The sequence below is a fragment of the Micromys minutus genome, assembly GCF_963924665.1.
Source record: "Micromys minutus genome assembly, chromosome: 3".
NCBI lineage: Eukaryota > Metazoa > Chordata > Mammalia > Rodentia > Muridae > Micromys > Micromys minutus.
In genome coordinates this window covers 67,616,881-67,635,301 of record NC_137972.1, presented here as the reverse complement: position 1 = coordinate 67,635,301, position 18,421 = coordinate 67,616,881, and the positions used below count along the sequence as shown (strand labels likewise).

At 46.3% G+C, this 18,421-nt stretch overlaps 1 protein-coding gene across 2 annotated transcripts in view; it reads right to left on the bottom strand.

Annotated features, from left to right (window-relative positions):
- Positions 1-12,607: 12,607 nt before the first annotated feature.
- PCSK6 (proprotein convertase subtilisin/kexin type 6) overlaps positions 12,608-18,421 on the bottom strand; it is a gene marked incomplete at its 5' end in the record, with an annotated part of 176,723 nt that continues 170,909 nt past the window's right edge. For both annotated transcript variants that reach the window (XM_080914064.1, XM_080914065.1), the window contains 2 exons: positions 12,608-13,994; positions 14,913-15,025. In XM_080914064.1, the coding sequence (XP_080770190.1) occupies positions 13,897-13,994; positions 14,913-15,025 (211 nt within the window). In that variant the 3' untranslated portion in view covers positions 12,608-13,896. The remainder of the gene's footprint in view (positions 13,995-14,912; positions 15,026-18,421) is intronic.

Here is an 18,421-nt window from a genome sequence, read left to right as displayed (position 1 = left end):
TATTAAATCATAAGTGATACTCATATTGAAGGCTAAGCATAGTGGAGAATGCCTTGATTCCAGCAATTTGGAGACAAAAGGAAGTGGATTTCAGAGATTGAGGCCATCCTGGTCTACAGAACCAGTTCCAAGACAACCAGGGATACACAGAGAGACCCTGTCTCAAGCAAACAAGCAGAACAAAAAAGTCCATATGAAGTACAGGAGGATACACACAACAGAAATTGACATTTGATAAGTGCCCCACAGTGAACACAACATACCTGCAGAGTCTTGGCCTCTGTCCCCAAAGCCTTATTTTTACAAAATCGTGTGCTTACCTTTTTGTCATGGCTTATTAATTAATGAACATGCTCACCTCTCTCTCTCTCTCTCTCTCTCTCTCTCTCTTTCTGTGTGTGTGTGTGTGTGTGTGTGTGTGTGTGTGTGTGTGCGCGCGCGCGCGCGCGAGCAGACAAAAATTCCCTAGAGCTGGCCATTGTGATACTGTGGAAATGTGTGTGTTAGAAATTAAACCCAGTCCTCTGCAAGAACAGAAAACACTCTTAAAAGTCATTTGTATACTTCTATGGTTTTGTGCACATGAGTAAAGACACCCACAAAGGCCAGATACTCTGAAATTAGAGTTACAGGTGGTTGCTGGGGTCTGAACTTGGGTCCTCTGACAGGGCCGGATGTGCTCTCTTACCTGCTGAGTCATGGAATGACTAACTGACCTGAGGATGAACTTGGACAGCTCAGTCTCCTGCCTCCACCTCCATGTGCTAGGATTATAGTGAGTTTATGTAGTGGTGACCCCTTCAGCCCTGGGCTGAACTCCAGCTGAGGCTGCACCTTCACCAGTGACCATCCACGGCCTCTCACAGTGCCAAGCCTCAGCTGCTGTTCATAACCCCTTCATGCCTTCAAAACCAGTACTATCTGGGTGATTCTTACACATTACCAAGACCAGCTGCAGCATGAGGTACAATCTTGGCTATCTCTGGAACACAGCCTCTTTGTGCTCTCAGAACACACTTGCCAGAAGATTTCACCTCAGTGATGCTGGTCTCTTCTTAATCACTGCTAATTTTTTAGCTCCAGCTGACTGGTATCAGTTGGACCAACCGTTAGTCCTTTTTATTCTTGACTCTAAAGTCAGAGCCACATGGCCAGAGCTGCTCAGCTCTGCTGCTTGCTGGAGCTGGAACATGGCTCCCTTCTTCTATTACATTATCACCAACTTTCTGTTTTTCAACTCCACTGCCTAATGCTTGGCTGTCCTAAAACTTGCTCTGTAGACTGACCTTGAACTCAAACAGATCTGCATGGCTCTGCCTCCTGAATGCTGGAATTAAAACTGTGTCTCACCATATTTGGGCCTAAGTTCTTCATAGTGACTATGCCTCAAGGTCCAGACCAAAAGCTAGTGTCATCCTGTGTCAATTTGGCACACAATCATATTTCTTTGTGTCAAATGAAGGCAATAACCAGGTCATAATAACTATCTGTTGTTCAACTGCAAACACAAACAATAAGCTTAGCTGGGTGGGATCTCGCCCTGAAATTACGACTCCCTTAAGCTCCCAGCACCAGCCAATTATGTCAAAGGAATACAAAATTCCATAATGGCTCCAATCAGATGTGTGCCAGGCTAAGAATGCCCTCACTGGCTTTTCATTTCCTATAAAGGCCTGTCCTACTGAGAGCTCCAGGCTTCACCGTCCCATTCTGCTCTGCCAGAGATGGCAGTGCGGCCCAAGCTCAAGCTTGTAACAAAGATCCTAATGTGATTGCATTGGAATCAGCTCTTTGGTGGTCTTTTGGGGTTCATGAAATGGGCACAACAATATCATTGTAGCTTTTGTTTTTAAAAATGCTGTGCCTCCAAGCTTCAGCACCAAAAAGCATGAGCTCACTCTTGGTTGCCAGCCAGTGAAAGGGCTTAGACACTCTTAATTGGCTCAGTTAGTGTGGGTGTGGTTGTCAATAACTAGCTTATATGAACTATTTTACCACCATACCCAGTTAACCATTGTGGTGTGTGTGTGTGTGGGTGGGTGTGTGTGTGTGTGTGTGTAGTAAATGCACATGTGTTTGCGGGTGCACCTACCTGTGGGCATCTGGAGGACAGAGGAGGAAGTAGGTGTCCTTCATTAAACCTAGAGGTAAGCTGGCAGTGGGCAAACTGCACAGTGAGTTTCCCTGCCAGTGTCTGTTTTATCCCCCAGCACTGGGGCTGTAGGCCCACGCTATCACATCTGGCTTCTTATGTGGGTCTTGGGGACTTGAACTCAGGTGCTCACGCTTGTGCACCAAGCACTCTTAACTGCCAACCCTTGGTTTTTGGTTTTGATATGTCATTTAGTATGCTTTTTGCCAGATAAAAGCAATTTAATGGGGGATAGGTTTACTTTGGTTTAAGGTTAGGATATATACCATGGTGGTGGTCAACATGTAGGAAGTCATGTAGGAAGTCATGGCTGTAGGCATTTGAGGTAGCTGCCACATTGCATCTACAGTTAGGAAGCAGAAAGAAATGAATGCTATATTCAGCTCACTTTTCCTTTTTACATTTGACCTGGAGGTTAGCTCTTGGGATAGTATTACCTTTATTCAAGGTGGGTTTTTTTTTTTTTCAGTTAAACTTATCTGGAAATGTCCCCCAAGACACAAAGGAGTCCCCACTAATGCCATGTGTCTGGAATTGATATAGGAAGGAAGTGACCAAGATATACTTTTCCTCCAATTGTGTGATTGGAATAGATATGGTCCCCATAGACTCGGGTGTTTGAATGCTTCGTCCATGTCTTAGTTAGGACTTTATTGCTGTGAGCAGACACCATGACCAAGGCAAGTCTTATAAATGACAACATTTAATTGGGGTTGGCTTACAGGTTCAGAGGTTCAGTTCATTATTATCAAAGCATAGCAGTATCCAGGCAGGCATGGTGCAGGAAGAGCTGAGAGTTCTACCTCTTCATCCAAAGGAAGCCAGGTACAGACTGAGCATCCTCAGGCAGCTAGGAGGAAGATCTCCAAACCTACTCCCACAGTGACACACTTTCTCCAACAAGGTCACACCATCTAATAGTGCCACTCCCTGGGCCAAGCATATGCAAACCATCACAGTCCATATGGAGAGGCACTATTAGGAAGTATGGCCTTGCTGGAGGAAGTGTGTCATGGTGGGAGTCTGGCTCAAGAGACTTCAGTAGAAATTTAGTGTGTGACCCAGAGACTATTTGTTAGGATTCTGTAAACTCCAACCAACAGTTACCTGGCAATAGCCAGGTATGCTCTGCCCCACAGTTAGCTGGCACTATAAAGGGGGCTGCTTGCCCCCCTCACTCTCTTGTTCTCTCTTCTCTTGTCCTTACTCCTTTGTCTCTTCTCTCCCCATTCCCTTCCTCCCTTCTCTCTCCATCTGCTCATGGCTGGCCTCTACTTCTGTCCTCTCCGCTCTCTCTGCCTCTACTACCCTCTCAACTCCCCTCCCTATGCCCTGAATAAACTCTATTCTGTACTATACTGCCCTGTGGCTGGTTCCTCTGGAGGAAGGGATGCCCAATATGGGTCCACCAGAGACATCTCTTCCCCCCATACCTCACCACACCTCCATAGAACAAATCCCCCACTCTCTTTATCTTTTTTCTAACACTGTTTTTGTGTTATTTTGGTGAATAATGGGGCTGCTTTTTGCCCTTATCTGAAAAATGAAATCAAAAAATGAAAAATCAAAAAAAAAAAAAAAAAAATCTGAGGCTAAAGTGAAGACTTTGATGAAGTCTGTTGGCAGAAGAAATCTCAAAATAGCCTAGTATAGACCGCCTTGTGTGTTTATTAATGTGCACTTTAATGCAAATCTATAATGAAAAAGGAGCAAACTGAGCAAGAAAAATACAAAATGATCAATTTGAGGAGGAAAGAGACACATAGAAACGGAATGAGGCTAAGTCCTGGGATCAAAGAGATAAACAGATTAAAGAAAAGCCTGGTGTTAAATGGAACACAGAAAGTGGTGATCGCAGGACAGGTCCCCACCCAGCTAAGCTTCCAACCTGTGAAAAGGAACTAAAGGAAAGGGAAAGGGAAGTAAAGCTTAGGGCCAAGTGTGGGGCTCACAACTTTGATCTCATCACTCAGAATGAAGAGGCAGGTAGATCTCTGAGTTTGAGACCAGCCTGGTCTACAGAGTGAGTTTGTGGACAGCTAAGCTTAAGCAGTGATGGAAAACATCAAAAACAGGAACCTGGTGAAGATGTAATTGGATGAAGGGTGTACTGGCTGGTTTTTTGTCAACTTGACACAGCTGGAGTTATCACAGAGAAAGAAGCCTCAGTTGAGGAAATGCCTCCATGAGATCCAGCTGTGAGGCATTTTCTCAACTAGTGATCAAGGGGGAGGGCCCAGCCCATTGTGGGTGGAGCCATCCCTGGGCTGGTAGACCTGGGTTCTATATGAAAGCAGGCTGAGTAAGGCTGGGGAAGCAAGCCAGTAAGTAACATCCCTCCATGGCCTCTGCATCAGCTCCTGCTTCCTGACCTGCTTGAGTTCCAGTCCTGACTTCCTTTGGTGATGAACAGCAATGTGGAAGTGTAAGCTGAATAAACCCTTTCCTCCTCAACTTGTTTCTTGGTCATGATGTTTGTGCAGGAATAAAACAAATTTTCTAAGACAAGGGGAAATGTTCTAGCCCCAGCAAGCAGCAGGGCAAACAGTGGCACTATCAGGAGGTGTGGCCTTATAGGGAGAAGTATGTCACTTCAGGGCCAGGCTTTAAGATCTCTTATGATCAAGCTATGCCCATGGTGGCACACAGTCTCCTTTCACTCCCTTTAAATCAAGATGTAGAATTCTCAGCTCCTTCTCCAGCACCATGTCTATCTGCACAATACCATGTTTCCTGCCATGATGATAGTGAACTAAACCTGTAGAACTATAATCCACCCCCAATTAAATGTTTTCCTTTATAAGAATTGCTGTGGTCATAGCAACACCATCTGAAAATACAGTTAACACCACAGTCAAAGGCCAGTCTTTCCTTATAGCTCTCCAAAGCCACTCTTGTCAAAACTAAGTGTCCAAACTCATGCGAAGGTCTGCTTTTGGACTAGCCATTCTGTTCTGTGGGCTTACTTGCATAATATCATACTGTTTTTTAATAATACATGCTTTATAAAAAAAACATTCAAGCTCCACTTTTTTTTTCATCACTTTGGTCATTCTTGTTCTTTATAGCTTTTAAATATAAATCTTAACTACATCTTTTATCTAAAAAGATTCTTTGGAGATAAGATAGGGAGGGAAATGGGGTGGGTGGGGATGGAAATCAGATGTAGAGAGAGCTAGGGAGAGAGAGGGATGGGAGAGTGAAGGAAAATCAGGAGTGAGTGGGGTAGGGTGGGGTGGGGTATTTCTAGGGTGTGCCAGAGATGTGGAATGGGGGAGGCTCTAGGGCATCTATGAGACTGGCTTTAGCTGAGACTCCCAGTTGGTGAGGGATATGGACTGATGTGACCACCTCTTGTAGCTGGATAGGACTTCAGTGGAGGGATATGGATGCCAAGCTACCCACAAAATCTTCCATCCAAAATTTGTCCTGCCTACAAGAAATCCAGGGACCAAAATGGAGCAGAGACTGAGGGAATGGCCAACCAGTAGCTGGCTCAACTGGAGACCCACCTTATGGGGAAAAACTAATCCCTGACACTGTTAATGACACTCTGTTACGCTTGTAGACGGGAGTCTAGCATGGCTGTTCTCTGAGAGACTCTACTCAGCAGCTGACCAAACCTTAGACAGAACTGGGAGAAGGGCTGAGGGATCCAGAGGGGATAAGGACTCCATAGAGAGCCAGTAGAGTCAACCAACCTGGACCCTTGGGGTCTCCAGAGACTGAACCAAAGAGCAAACATGGGCTGGACCCAGTTCTCCCCTCCAACATTAGGTAGCAGACGTGCAGCTTGGTCTTCATGTGGGTCCCAGACAACTGGAGCAGGGACTGTCCTTGACTCTGCTGCTGGTGGTGGTTTCTGTTTCCCTAACTAGGCGGTCTTGTCTGGCCTCAGTGGGACAGGAAGTGCCTAGTCCTGATGTGCCAGGTGGGGTTGGTGACCGGGGGCTGGGAGGTGGCTCCTCTTCTCAGAGGAGAATAGGAAGGGGGAATGAGAGGAGGGGCTGTGTGAAGGGAGGGACTGGGAGGAGGGGGGCTGTGATAGGATTATAAAGTTAATTAATTAACTAATAGAAAAAAAGAAATGCCTTCTAAAGTGTTTGAGGAAATCATGAACATTATTTCAAAAAATTACTCTCACATTCTTCAGGAAAATATTTTTGCGTCATATTACTTTTCTATAATTTTGCTTTGTGATTGTTTAAAAAAATTACACAAAACAAAACAAATAATGACACTCCCCTCCGCAATATTCCACACAGCCATCAACTTATTTCCAACTTTCTTTACGTCCAGAATGTACCACTAGGAACCACTAGGTGGAGTCCTTGGACTAGAGAGCTGGTTTTTAAGAGCTAGAAATTCCTTGAAGCTGGATAAGTAGATGGGGGGCGGGAGGGCAGAAGGATCTGCGAGGAGACGAGGGACAAGGGACATATACCATACAAAAAAATCTCAAAAAGTAAATTTAAGAGAGATGTGGGAACATTTCTCTACTTTAAAAAGGGGGACTGTGGCAAGCCCTGTAGGGGATCCCAGAAGAGCTGTACATTGGACACAGAGCTATTTACGCTGTTGTTAGAACTCGGGTTGGCTTTGCTTTGCTTATGACTATACCCTGGTTCTTTCTTTTCAAATAAGAAAGTATTTAATTTTTTTTTTTTATTTCATAGGAGCCTACCTACATTTGAGAGTACTGAACTTTTACAATAGGTTTGGAAGCTTTATAGAGACTTTGGGTTTTTAAAGAGATTGAACTTTTTTAAAAAAAGAATTATCTATTTTATATATATATATATATATATATATATATATATATATATATATATATATGTACACTGTATCTGTCTTTAGACACAGCAAAAGAGGGTATTGGATCCTATTACAGATGGTTGTGAGACACCATGTGGTTGCTGGGAATTGAACTCAGGACCTCTGGAAGAGCAGTCAGTGCTCTTAACCTCTGGGCCATCTCTCCAGCCCTGAGACTGAACTTCTAAAGTGTTTGAATTTGTAAAACACTGTGAGACTTTTAAACTTTGCAATATGTTTTATACTATAATATTAATGAGATCTTGGAGATAACAAGAAAGGAAGTGTCATGCTTACTAAGCTATTGATATATTTGTGTGTCAAGTTGATAAGGAATCAGTTGTGTTTTGGCACAAGCTAGAGTCATCTGAGAGAAGAGAACTTCTACTGAGAAAATTTTCCCATAAGATCTGGGTATAGCTAAGTCTGTTTGGGTATGTTCTCAATTAATTAATGATTGATAGAAAAGGGCTCAGTCCATTGTGGGTGGGGAAACTCTGGGCTGATGGTCCTGTGTTCTATAAAAATCCCAGTTGAACAAGCAAAGAGCAAGCCAGTCAAAAGCAATTCTCCAGGGCCTCTGAATCAGATCCTGCTGCAGATTTATACTCTAATTGAGTTCTTGTCCTGACTTCCTAGGATGATAAACAGTGATGTGGAAGTATAGGCAAATACTCCCCAAGTTGTTTGGTCACAGTGTTTCATCCCAGCATTAGTCATCCTAACTAAGAAATTGTTACCAGGAGTAGGGTGTCTTACTCTAGCAAGCAAATGGGTGCATCAAACCATAAGTGGGTTCTGAGATCCTTATGACTTTTCAAACATTTTTCTTTTTAATTACACTTACTGTTGCTAAGCTTTCTCAGTCTGAGTGTGCTGACATTTTAGGCTGCATACTTCTTGGTTGTCAAGGCTTTGTGCATAGTGTAGGGAGCTTAGATAGGAATGACACCCTCTACCTGTCAAAAATGTTTTCAGACATTGCTGAAGATCCTCTGAAAAAGCAAACAGACCTGGCTGAGAACTTTTCTCTTAGGTAGTAAGACATCATTGTCTCTTGTCACTTTGGTTCTTGTGGGAATAGGACTTGCTATAATAATAGGCTCCAGAGATGTCTAGTTGCCCTTAGTGTAGATAGTCTATGTGGTGGTTTAAGTCAGAATGACCTCTATAGGCTCAGATGTTTGAATGCTTGATCCCCAGTTAATAGAACTTTTTGGGAAGGATTAGGAGGCTTGGCCTTGTTGGAGGAGGTATGTCACAGGTATGGGCTTTGAGGTTTCAAAAGCCCATGCTTTCTGTCTCTCTCTGTCTCTCCCTGTCTCTCTGTTGCCCCCCCCCTTGCTGTCTATATAGATCAAGACATAAACTCTTAACTGCCACTCAAGCACCATGACTGCATGCTTCCCACCATGACGACAATAGACTAACCCTCTGTAACTGTAAGCAAGATCCCAGTTAAATGCTCTTATAGTATAAGTTGCATCTGTTGTGGTGTCTCTTTAAAGCAATAGAACAGTGATTAAGGCAGAAGTTGGTACCAGGAGTGGGGTATTGCCATGACAGGCTTGACTATGCTTTTATTTGGAGGAATGTGGAAGCCAAGCCTTCTGCTCAAGGAGATGAGAAGTTGAAGAAGGGTGTAAGGAGAAATAGAGTAAGGGGAGTAAAATGACCTCACCCAGGAAGCTTCCACCTCATGAACAGCAAAGCTTGTTCAACAAAGGAAAGCCACAACAAACCAAAACCTATGCACATAAGTCATGGAGAGGGTCAGGTTTCAGCCCAGGCTGGCAAGCAGGATTTGGTAGCATTAGCCACAAGGTTCTGGATTTATAGTCAAGAGGGATGCAGGAGTAAGGGGTATGGAATCTTTGATTAGGAAAAGCTGCTTCTTTTATAATTTGCTCTCACAGCAACAAAACAATAACTGAGACAACTGTGATCCTGCTATTTAAAATAAAATCCATAAATAATGCCTGGCCTAGTAGTGTTTGATAATCTTTACCTTGAGTGTGAGCATCTGTGAACAGGCACTGGATGTGGTCAGCCCTTTCCTATGAATAGTTATAGTAGTGTCCGTGATTAAAGGAACCAGGGATTCATAATGCTAAGGTGTTCTACCATTGAGCTAAGACCTGGTCAGTCCTTTTGTTTTTTAACACAAATGCACATTTTAAAGATTTATTTATTATATATAAGTATACTGTAGCTGTCTTTAGACACACCAGAAGAAGGTATCAGATCTCACTACAGATGGGTGTGAGCCACCATGTGTTTGCTGGGCTTTGAACTCAGAACCTCGGTGCTCTTAGCCACTGAGCCATCTCTCCAGCCCCAGTTTTTTTTTTTTTTTTTTTTTTTTTTTTAAGGTGCCATTCCATTTAGTCACTAGAACTTTGTCAATAGCTCCTCCACTTTCTACCCCACTGGCTTGCCTCTTGATGAGGTGTTCTTTGGGACATATAAGCTATACAAGTACTCTCTTGCATTCTCTTTCTCTCCCTTTCCCTCTCCCTCTACCTCTATCTGGTTGTTCTGTCTGTCTGCCTGCCTTCCTGTCTGTCTGTCTGTACTGGGGATTAAACCCAGGGCCTCATGCATTGCAAGTAATATGAGCACTCTTCCACTAAAGACATATTTCAGGCTGGTTTCCTTCCTTTCTTTTTTTTAAAAAGATTTATTTATTTATTATATATGAGTACACTGTAGCTGTATTCAGACACCCCAGAAGAGGGCATCAGATCTTATTACAGATGGTTGTGAGCCACCATGTGGTTGCTGGGATTTGAACTCAGGACCTTGGGAAGAGAAATCAGTACTTTTGATCACTGAGCCATTTCTCCAGCCATCAGGCTGGGTTTCTTTTTTTCCTTTCTTTCTTCGATTCAGGGTTTTCTTGTATAACCCAGGCTGGCTTCAAATTTGAGATTCTCCTGTCTATACCTCAGGAAAAGTGGAATTATAGTATCTGCTACCATGACTCAGCTCTCCATATATCTATCTGGCTTATGCACTCTTAGTAAACAACTGGCATTTTTTAATGCTTGGGTTCTAGAGGCTAACAGCATACTCCGTGGTTTTAATTCAGATGTAGTTTTGATGCAGATATAGGGAAAGGATTCATATTAGCATTGTGGAACTCCACTTGGCTTATGCTATACTCAGACCTCCCTTCTAACAATGCACATGCCAAAGTAAGACCCTTACCCACATGCATTATGTTCCATATACCTCTGGTTATATAGTGGACCTAGTAACCTATGATCCCCACCTACATTGGGCTGCACACACACCCCTCTCTGATCTGTGAAATAAGTTCCTCCTCTCATGAACAATTACCAAAGTTATACAAATCCTATTTAACCATACTCCAGTTTGTACAGAAACTAGGAGGCTGACCAGGCTTGAACTGGTTTGGGTCCAAACACAATAAGGCAAACTGAGTACTCTCAGTGGACTTTCAGAGAGAGTCTCGTTGACACTTTGCCTACATATAATTATTTGTGTATGCATGTGATTAAAATCAGATCATTATGGGAAAGAACATATGCAGTGAGCCTATGTAACACAGACTTGTCAATCAAAATAGAACTACCTCCCACTATACCACTTATCAACTGACCTCCTTTTGGGTTCCATAAAAGGAAGAACCCCAAAATAACCTGGGCCCTTAAGTACCCTCTCCACTCATATAGCCTTTTGTGAACATTGACATTGTTTGACCTACTCTATTGCTTTGCTTTGAGTAAAGTTTTGATACTTTTGCAATGCAGTGAGTCTTTGAAAAGGCCAAGAACCTGGAAACATCCAGTCCAGACCACTGGTAACAAGTTCACAGGAGGGGAGGAGGAAGGTGTTGTCCTTAAGGCAATTTCCTCACTCCAGACACAGAATACCAGACATACTCACTTACCCCTTCGTAGTCTTACTCGATAACCCTGCCTTGTCTGTCTGTGGTGGACTGCTATGGGCAGTCTGTCCCCTTCAAAAGAGCTATGTATCACCCCCCTTCTCTGTCACAGAGCCTCCAAGGTTATGCTGCTATACAAGCAATTCTTGTGGCTATCACTGTGCAAGACAGGCTTAGCAGAATCCTGTCCCAGGGAAGCAGAGCCAAGAAACAGCCAGGAAGTTAGTTCGGGGGCTGGATTAACACCAGCTGCACTGGGGAGATAGATGGCCGTGGTCTTTTCATTCGTCCTAACGTGAGACAAGCAGGTCATAGGGGAGAAGGGCATGACTTTAATGAAAATGGGATCCAGGTGACAGTACTCATACAGGACACTTGTCCCCAAAGTTCTGAAACAGCCATGGATTTCCGAAGCATTGCCCATCCCCTGCTTCCTCGTTTTTAGCATGTGCCCTTTATCTGCAACTAAAGGATTCTACACACATGCTTTGGGCCTCACAGGCCATGGTGAAAATCCCAAGAGGCAGGTGACCCATGAGTGCAGTGATTTCAGTAGCTGTGGAAGAGGCAGGTCCTCACACAGTTAAATGGCACTAGCCAGATGTAGGTGAATGAATGACCTCAGGGTCTCCTTTACCTTACTTGGCTTTGATGGTGCAGAGTCTCTTACTTTGAAGCTTTACAACTGTGTATTATGTGTATGTATGTGTGTGTGAGTGTTTGTGTAGCATAGCATGTGGAGGGCAGTGGACAACCTTTGGGAGTTGAGTTTTTCTTCCATCATGAGGGTTCCGGGGATCAAACTCAGGTAAGCAGGCGCTTCCCTCTTTATTCCATTTAACATTTGCTAAAGCCTTCTGTGGGGTATTGTGGTGGTTAACACGGTACACTTTGTAGGATCTAGGATCACCTAAGAGACAGGGCTCTGGGTGTGCTTATGAGGAATCATGTAGATTAAATTAATTGAGGTGGAAGACCCATCCTGATTGCTCAGTGTCACTCCAGGGGTTGGAGTCTCAGACTGTGTACGAAGACAAAGTGACCTAGTGTAAGTGAGCATTCATTTTCCTCACTGTGGCTACAGCGCGACCAGTTACTTCTGGATTCTGCTACCATGGCTTCTCTATCACAGTGGACTACTCTTTGGAACTGGGAGCCAAATTAAGTCTCCATCCCTTAAACTGCTGCTTAAGCATTCATTTTGTTCTACGCATTTTGCCTGAACTTATGTATGTGCATCACCTTTGTGCCTGGTGCCACAGAGGTGAGAAGAAACTGGATTTTTGGAACTGCAAGCTACATACACTTAGGAGCTGCCAAGTGGATACGAGGAAGTCAATCTGGGTCTTCTGCAAGGACAACAAATGTTTTTATTTTATTGTTTTAGTTTTGAGACTCGGTTTCTCTGTGTATCCTGGCTATCCTGGAACTCACTCTGTAGATCAGGCTGGCCTTGAACACAGAGATCTGCCTGTCTCTGCCGCCCAAGTGCTGGGATTAAAGGGGTGCGCCAAGTGTTAAGCAACCACTGAGCCATCTCTCTAGCCCCTTACACTGCTTCTTGTCAGATATTCTGTTATAGCAATGAGAAAAGTAATGAATGCAGACATCAAACAAATCAAGAACCCACAAAGTGATCCCCATTTTACCCACTGGCCAGCACCAAGGCTCAAAGTTTTATCTTGGAAAGAAACACAGGCTCCTTTGCAATGGGATGTTAACTCTTTTATTAACTCAGGGTTAACATTAGATTTGCTTCACTGATTTCTTATTTGAAGTTGTGGATTCAACAAACAACAGCTGAGTCCTTGTCACTTACAGGTGACAAGACAAACACATCATAGTCAGAGAGGAGAGAGCTGGACCATATGGAGAAAGACAAGGTTGGAAAATTTTAAGGCAAATGTTATCCCCACGTTAAAGGGAACTGACCAAGCAGATCTGCGCATTTCAATGAAAATATATGAAATATTTGTCAAAATAATTAACATCGGTAAAAATTAGAACACGTAGCTTATAAAATGCCCACACAGGCTTGGCAGAAAAATCAGTCCAGTTCTCTCATGTAGGCTTGTTCTATACTGGACCAGAGTAGCATCTACCCAAGAACAGAGTCCTGAGCGCAGAGGCCAAATGCACTTGGAAAGCAGGTGTGTGCGTGAAGGACTGGCAATTAGTGACTCGGGGGTTGGCTTTGCGTGTTTAAGGAGGAACTGCCTGGCCATCAGATGTCTTTTGGCTAAGTAGCTCCTTTGGACCCTCCTTCACAGGCTCCGCATCTGTAGATGGCTGGTGGCTCAGGCCCAGGAGGCCCCAGGGACACAGGTAGAACAGTCATGCGGACAGCTCGGCTCACTCAGAGGAGAATGCTGAAGAGAGGACAGTGGACCTACTTCAGTTTGGTGCTGGACCTTCCTGGCGGGGGCTGCAGTTCCGGAAGAAGCTGACTACACAGTCATAGGTTCTATCCCCAGTGGTCATACATCTTATGCCCTGAAACCTATTTTATTTACACTCTGACCAAACCATCCCACAGGCTGTTTGGTGACCAGTGATGCATGAGGAGGAAGTGAGGCCCTTCACCATAGGTGAGGACAGCATAGGGTCCTGCCGGCCAACTCGGTGAGATCTGTTCGGTCACACAAAGATGTGGGAGGAGGACTTGATGTAATGTCAGGTACCTCCCTTTTTCTGCTTTGGTCTTGAAGTTTCAGTAAACTAGGGTCCCAGGAGCCACTCAGAAGCTGCAGGTATGAGTCTCATAATTCATTTTGTTCCTATTTTGAGTCCAAGTTTAGACTGCAGCCAGCAAGAGATCGAGGGGATTTTTGTCAATTTAGCCACATAGCCTTGAGCACCACCTCCACCTCGTTCAGGTGCTCAGAGATGCTCTGGGGGAGACACAGCTGTCAGATGCAGGGCCATCTGGAACAGGCTATGGCTGGCCATCTGTAGGAAGGTAGATGGGCAAATGGGCAGACAGGAGGACCCTGCCCTCTGCGGGCAGCTGGTGCCCCTACCCAGCCAGGAGGCAGGTGCGGCAGCAAAACTGGATGAAGAGCTTCCGTTCACAGAGCCGATTGGACTTCACCATCTCACAGAAGGTCTCATCGGCTGGCAACAGAAAAGGAGGAGGAGGGATCAGATTTTTGGTCCTGTTAGGATTCAGCCGTTCTCCATTTGCCAAGCACTGATGGCGTACCAGGCAGGACACAGCGTCATGAGCCATTTCAGCAAAGTTTGATGAGGCCCAGATGGCAGTGGGGTATGGGACTTCTGAGCTTACGTGACAAGAGGGAGTGCCCTGCCTCTATATTGTCACTTGGGAGCAGGCTGTCCAATGGCAGCCTCACTTCCTAGGGCAGATACATGACCTGAGCGGGGACTCCCTAAACAGGAAGCCTCCTAGGCTTTCAAAGGACAGGATTTTCCAAAGGCAAAAAGGTCACCTGCTAGTGTGCTGGGCCATCTGCCAGGACAGGGCCACACCAGCGCTATGACCAGGGATTAGCTATCCACCCTTAGACCCACTGGCTGGGTGGCTCCCCTCTCCTGCACATCAGGGCATGGTACCCAGCACTGGCTCCATGCAGCTCCTCCCTGCCGCTCACTCAGTATGAGTCCCCTTTCCAAGATGCAGTAACCCGCTCCTGTATAAGGCCTCCAGGAGAGAGGCCTCTGCTGACCCTCCTTCTGCCTGGCATCGCCACTGTCTGACTTCTTCCGAGTTTCTGTTTTTATGATGATTTATCTTCCCCACCATCTATCTGCAGAGCCAGGGCTCTCCTAACATAGATGAAGAAGCTCCTCGTAGACATCTGGGGCTCAACTCTGTCCTCCTAGACCCGGGGATGAGGTCTTTTAGGTCTCCTGGTGCTGGCTGACCCTTCTTACGAGGGAGTTACACCCAAGCTTTCTGTAGCCTATGTCGGAGAGTGGGAACAGTATACAAACTTTTAAGCCATGCAGCCAACGAGATGGTCAATCACATGGCTGCTCTCTCTCGCTCTGAGGTCACTCTATTGTGCTCACCATTGCTGCACGTGTGGTTGGTGATACAGGAGGTCCCCAGCTGCGTGAAGCCCGCTTTACATCTGCTACAGTTCCTGCTGGAGCCCTCGCAGCTCAAGCAGTTCTCATCACATCTGTGGGAAGACATCAGCTTCTCCTGAGCTTCGGGGAAGAGGCCCCCACGACACGGGGGTTCCCATCCCGGAACCTCCCAGCACATACTCAGGAGTAACTGTCACCCTGACAGGCACTGAATATTGGTAGAGCATTCTTGGCTGACTGACCTCTCTGTTGCCAAGGGAAGGAAAAGGCTGTCATGACGGAGTCAGCTGGCAGGAACATTCTCAGGAGGGGAGGCCAGGCCTTGTTCTCTGAGATTCTCTGTGGCCCACCTGAACTCTCTAGTGGACACTAATCCATGTGTCCAGAGCTTCCAGCCATCCAGCCATGATGACTACAGGCTTATAGGGGACAAAACCATAACCATGACAAACCTGTTTCTGGAGCAGACCCTAAAACTTCTGCTACCTCCCCAGGCTACCATGCTTAACATCTGCTAGACATCTGGGGACAGGACGGGCCCCTCTCTGTTCTTGCTTCCACACACAGTCCTGGCCCAGGCTGTCCCCATGGCTCCTCACTAATGCAGAGTGTTGTGACCTCAGGTCGCAAAAGTGGGCCACACTTGAAGTCCACACCCTGCAGTCTCACGGGAACTCGGGCTCATCTTCGCCTGGCCTGTGCGTGTTCTGTGCCGCAGTGAGTGAGAAAACTAAGTAGCTCTAATAGGCAGCTTCCTCCGAGCCTGAATTATGTGTGGCTCGCAATCTGGCGTGACTCTGCATGATTCTCAGTGTGTGTACTCGAGCTGTTTCTGATGCTATTCCCAGCTCCAGGTGACCACAACTCCACAGTTGCTCCTATTTTCTTCCCACTTCCCTGCTACTCTCAACTAAGTGTGGAATAGGCCCGGGGGAGGGGAAGAAGTCTAGCTCAGCCATGCTTTGGCCTGCCCTAGGGATGACATGTTTAAGAAAGATGCCTGCGGCCATCTATGTGAAACCTTTGGTGATGAAATGTCCCTGAGGGGTTTAGTCCAAGTCACCAGAAGCCCTTGGGCAGCATCTCCTCAGCCTGGGTGGAGGTGGAGTTTTTATTCCAAATGCAATGGAGGATGATGAACTAGCCCTGGTTTCAGATCAGCATGAAATCTGACTTCTGCTCAGTTTTGGTAAGTCCTGGGGGTCTGGTTCTAGCCAGTGTGGACACAGGTCCTCTGGAGATCTTACTGGTTTCTTTCACTGAAATGCATGCAAGGCCAGCCATTTCAAAGAATGTTAGTTGTCTGGAAGGTTCATGGCCTCAGGGCCTTGCAGGCACTGGCTGAGCATTGCTTCAATCTCAAAGAGCAACAGTATGGAATAGACTGCGGTGAGAACCCAGCTAGTTCGTCACATACTGCTCACTGGGCTTGGCGGGATGGAGGGAGGGAGGGCGCTTCTGTTCTCTATTTCTGCAGCACACACTGCCAATAAAAGGTCACAGCTGAGCAAGTCTGAGTTTCAGCAGTCAGAAGCCAGACAGGCTCATTTAGCTGGGGTATTCACACAGGGCTGGGGAGGTCGAGGTATGGTGCTGGCTACCCTGAGTGCTCATTTGGAGTTTTGTGGGGGGACTAACTGAGCAACATGCTTTCCTGAGAAAGAGGTGATATCTCCTGTACCCACTCCCCAGATGCTCCGCCTCCTGCTTCCGACTTTACCAGCATAGTACTGTACTGGCAGTGGCCTCAAGAACAGGGGCTTTCAGGGTACCAACGGTTCCTCTGTAGTAGTGAAGTCCCCTCTAAAACACCATGGCAACTTTATCCTGTCAAATTCTGGAGGGAGAGCTGTGCCCACCACAGACCTCTCTGCACCAAAGCAGGAGACATACCTCTCAAGACAGAGTGGGACGCAGACCGCCTGCTTCAAGGAGCCCTCATCAAGCGTCTGACTGGGTACACACTAGGCAAGAAGCAGACCCTGAGGACCTCTGTACCTACTGAGAAGTTGGGAGAACACTGAGGGCTAGGGGAAAACGTGCAAAGACTATCCTTGGAGCAAGAATCCCAGAGTTGTTCTCATTTCCTGCCAAGAGGTCCTTGTTTGGGAGTGAAGGTCCCCTGACTGAGTGTGGCTGGGAGTTCTGAGATATTGTCACTGACTGTCTTCAGGTTCAGGGTTCAGCTTCTACATGTCTTCTTTGTACTCAGATTAGCAATCAACAGGCCCGTGCCATTATGGCTTCCACATCCAGCCCTCAAACAGAGATGTGCTCCCTGTGGCTTCCCTGGCTCTTCTGCAGGGGAAACATGGTATCCGGTAGCATTCTGGGGCTTGCTGCTGAGTTGGGAGAGGCATGCAGAACTTACGACTCAGGTTTTCCTCCCTAAGGGAAAGGTTCATGCCTACGAAGGCTCTTCAGGGCCAGAGGCTCTGTGGTATGGATTCCTGTGAATTCCTGCCACTTCCTCACTCGGGGGCTCTGCAAGGCTCCTGGAGGGTGTTTTCCCAGGATCTGGTATATCAGCTCCAAGCTGAGGCTGATCTCCCCTTCAGGGCTGCTAGCATTTCCTCAGATAGAAACTCATACCCAAAACTTCTGTCTAAGGGGCATTTGTGGCTGGCTTCCCTCCTCTTTCCTCAAGGCTGGGACACCATGGCCTCTGAACGCCACAGTCAGCATCCCTGGGAGTCTGGGGCACTTGACAAATGAAAGTGATTATCGTCATTAAATTCTGTGCTGTCATCCTTGGTTTAATTATCACTAAACCAGCTGGCTTGTGAAATGAACGGTTTACTGCAGACAGCTGTGCCTACGGTCCTGCGCACAGGACTCAGCACGGCAGGAGGAGGTGGGGGTAAGTCCCCTGTTTCAAATCAGACATAAGTCGCTGCTCCCCCCACACTGGTCCTTCTTTTCTCAGTGCAAGGACTTGCTCTCATCAGCTCCTTTATAGGTGACAACGCACCACAATCCTCAAACTAGCCCAGGAGGCAGAGTCCACCGTGGACTTTATCACTGGGAGTGGGATCTGGGCGTGGCCTCCCACCCCTGTCCTGACACAAGTTTCTCAGAGTGGCTTTGCTTTGGGGTCCGGTGCAGATGGCAATCCCCTACTTGTACTTCCCTCAAGGATCACACCTCCACATCGGCACCACGCCTCCACTGCTTCAGCACTGTCACCTCCAAATGCCTCCCTCTTGTCCAAACCACCATAGGCTGCCTCTCCTCTTCCTGGCCTGTTTATGATGCCCCTGACCTGGTACACGGCACAGCCAGCCCAGCATAGAAGAAACCATGTCTGCTCCTTGAGCAGCCTGCACCCCACAGTACAAAGGAGCACTCACAGGTCCATGGGAGGAAGAGAAAGAGAGCAAGAGGGTTAAAACACAAGTACTGTCTGTGCCAGGACTGGTTTAGCAATGAGGGCATGACCAGGGTAGTTTTATTTCACCTAAACCATGTAACTTAGAAAAAAGGTTAAC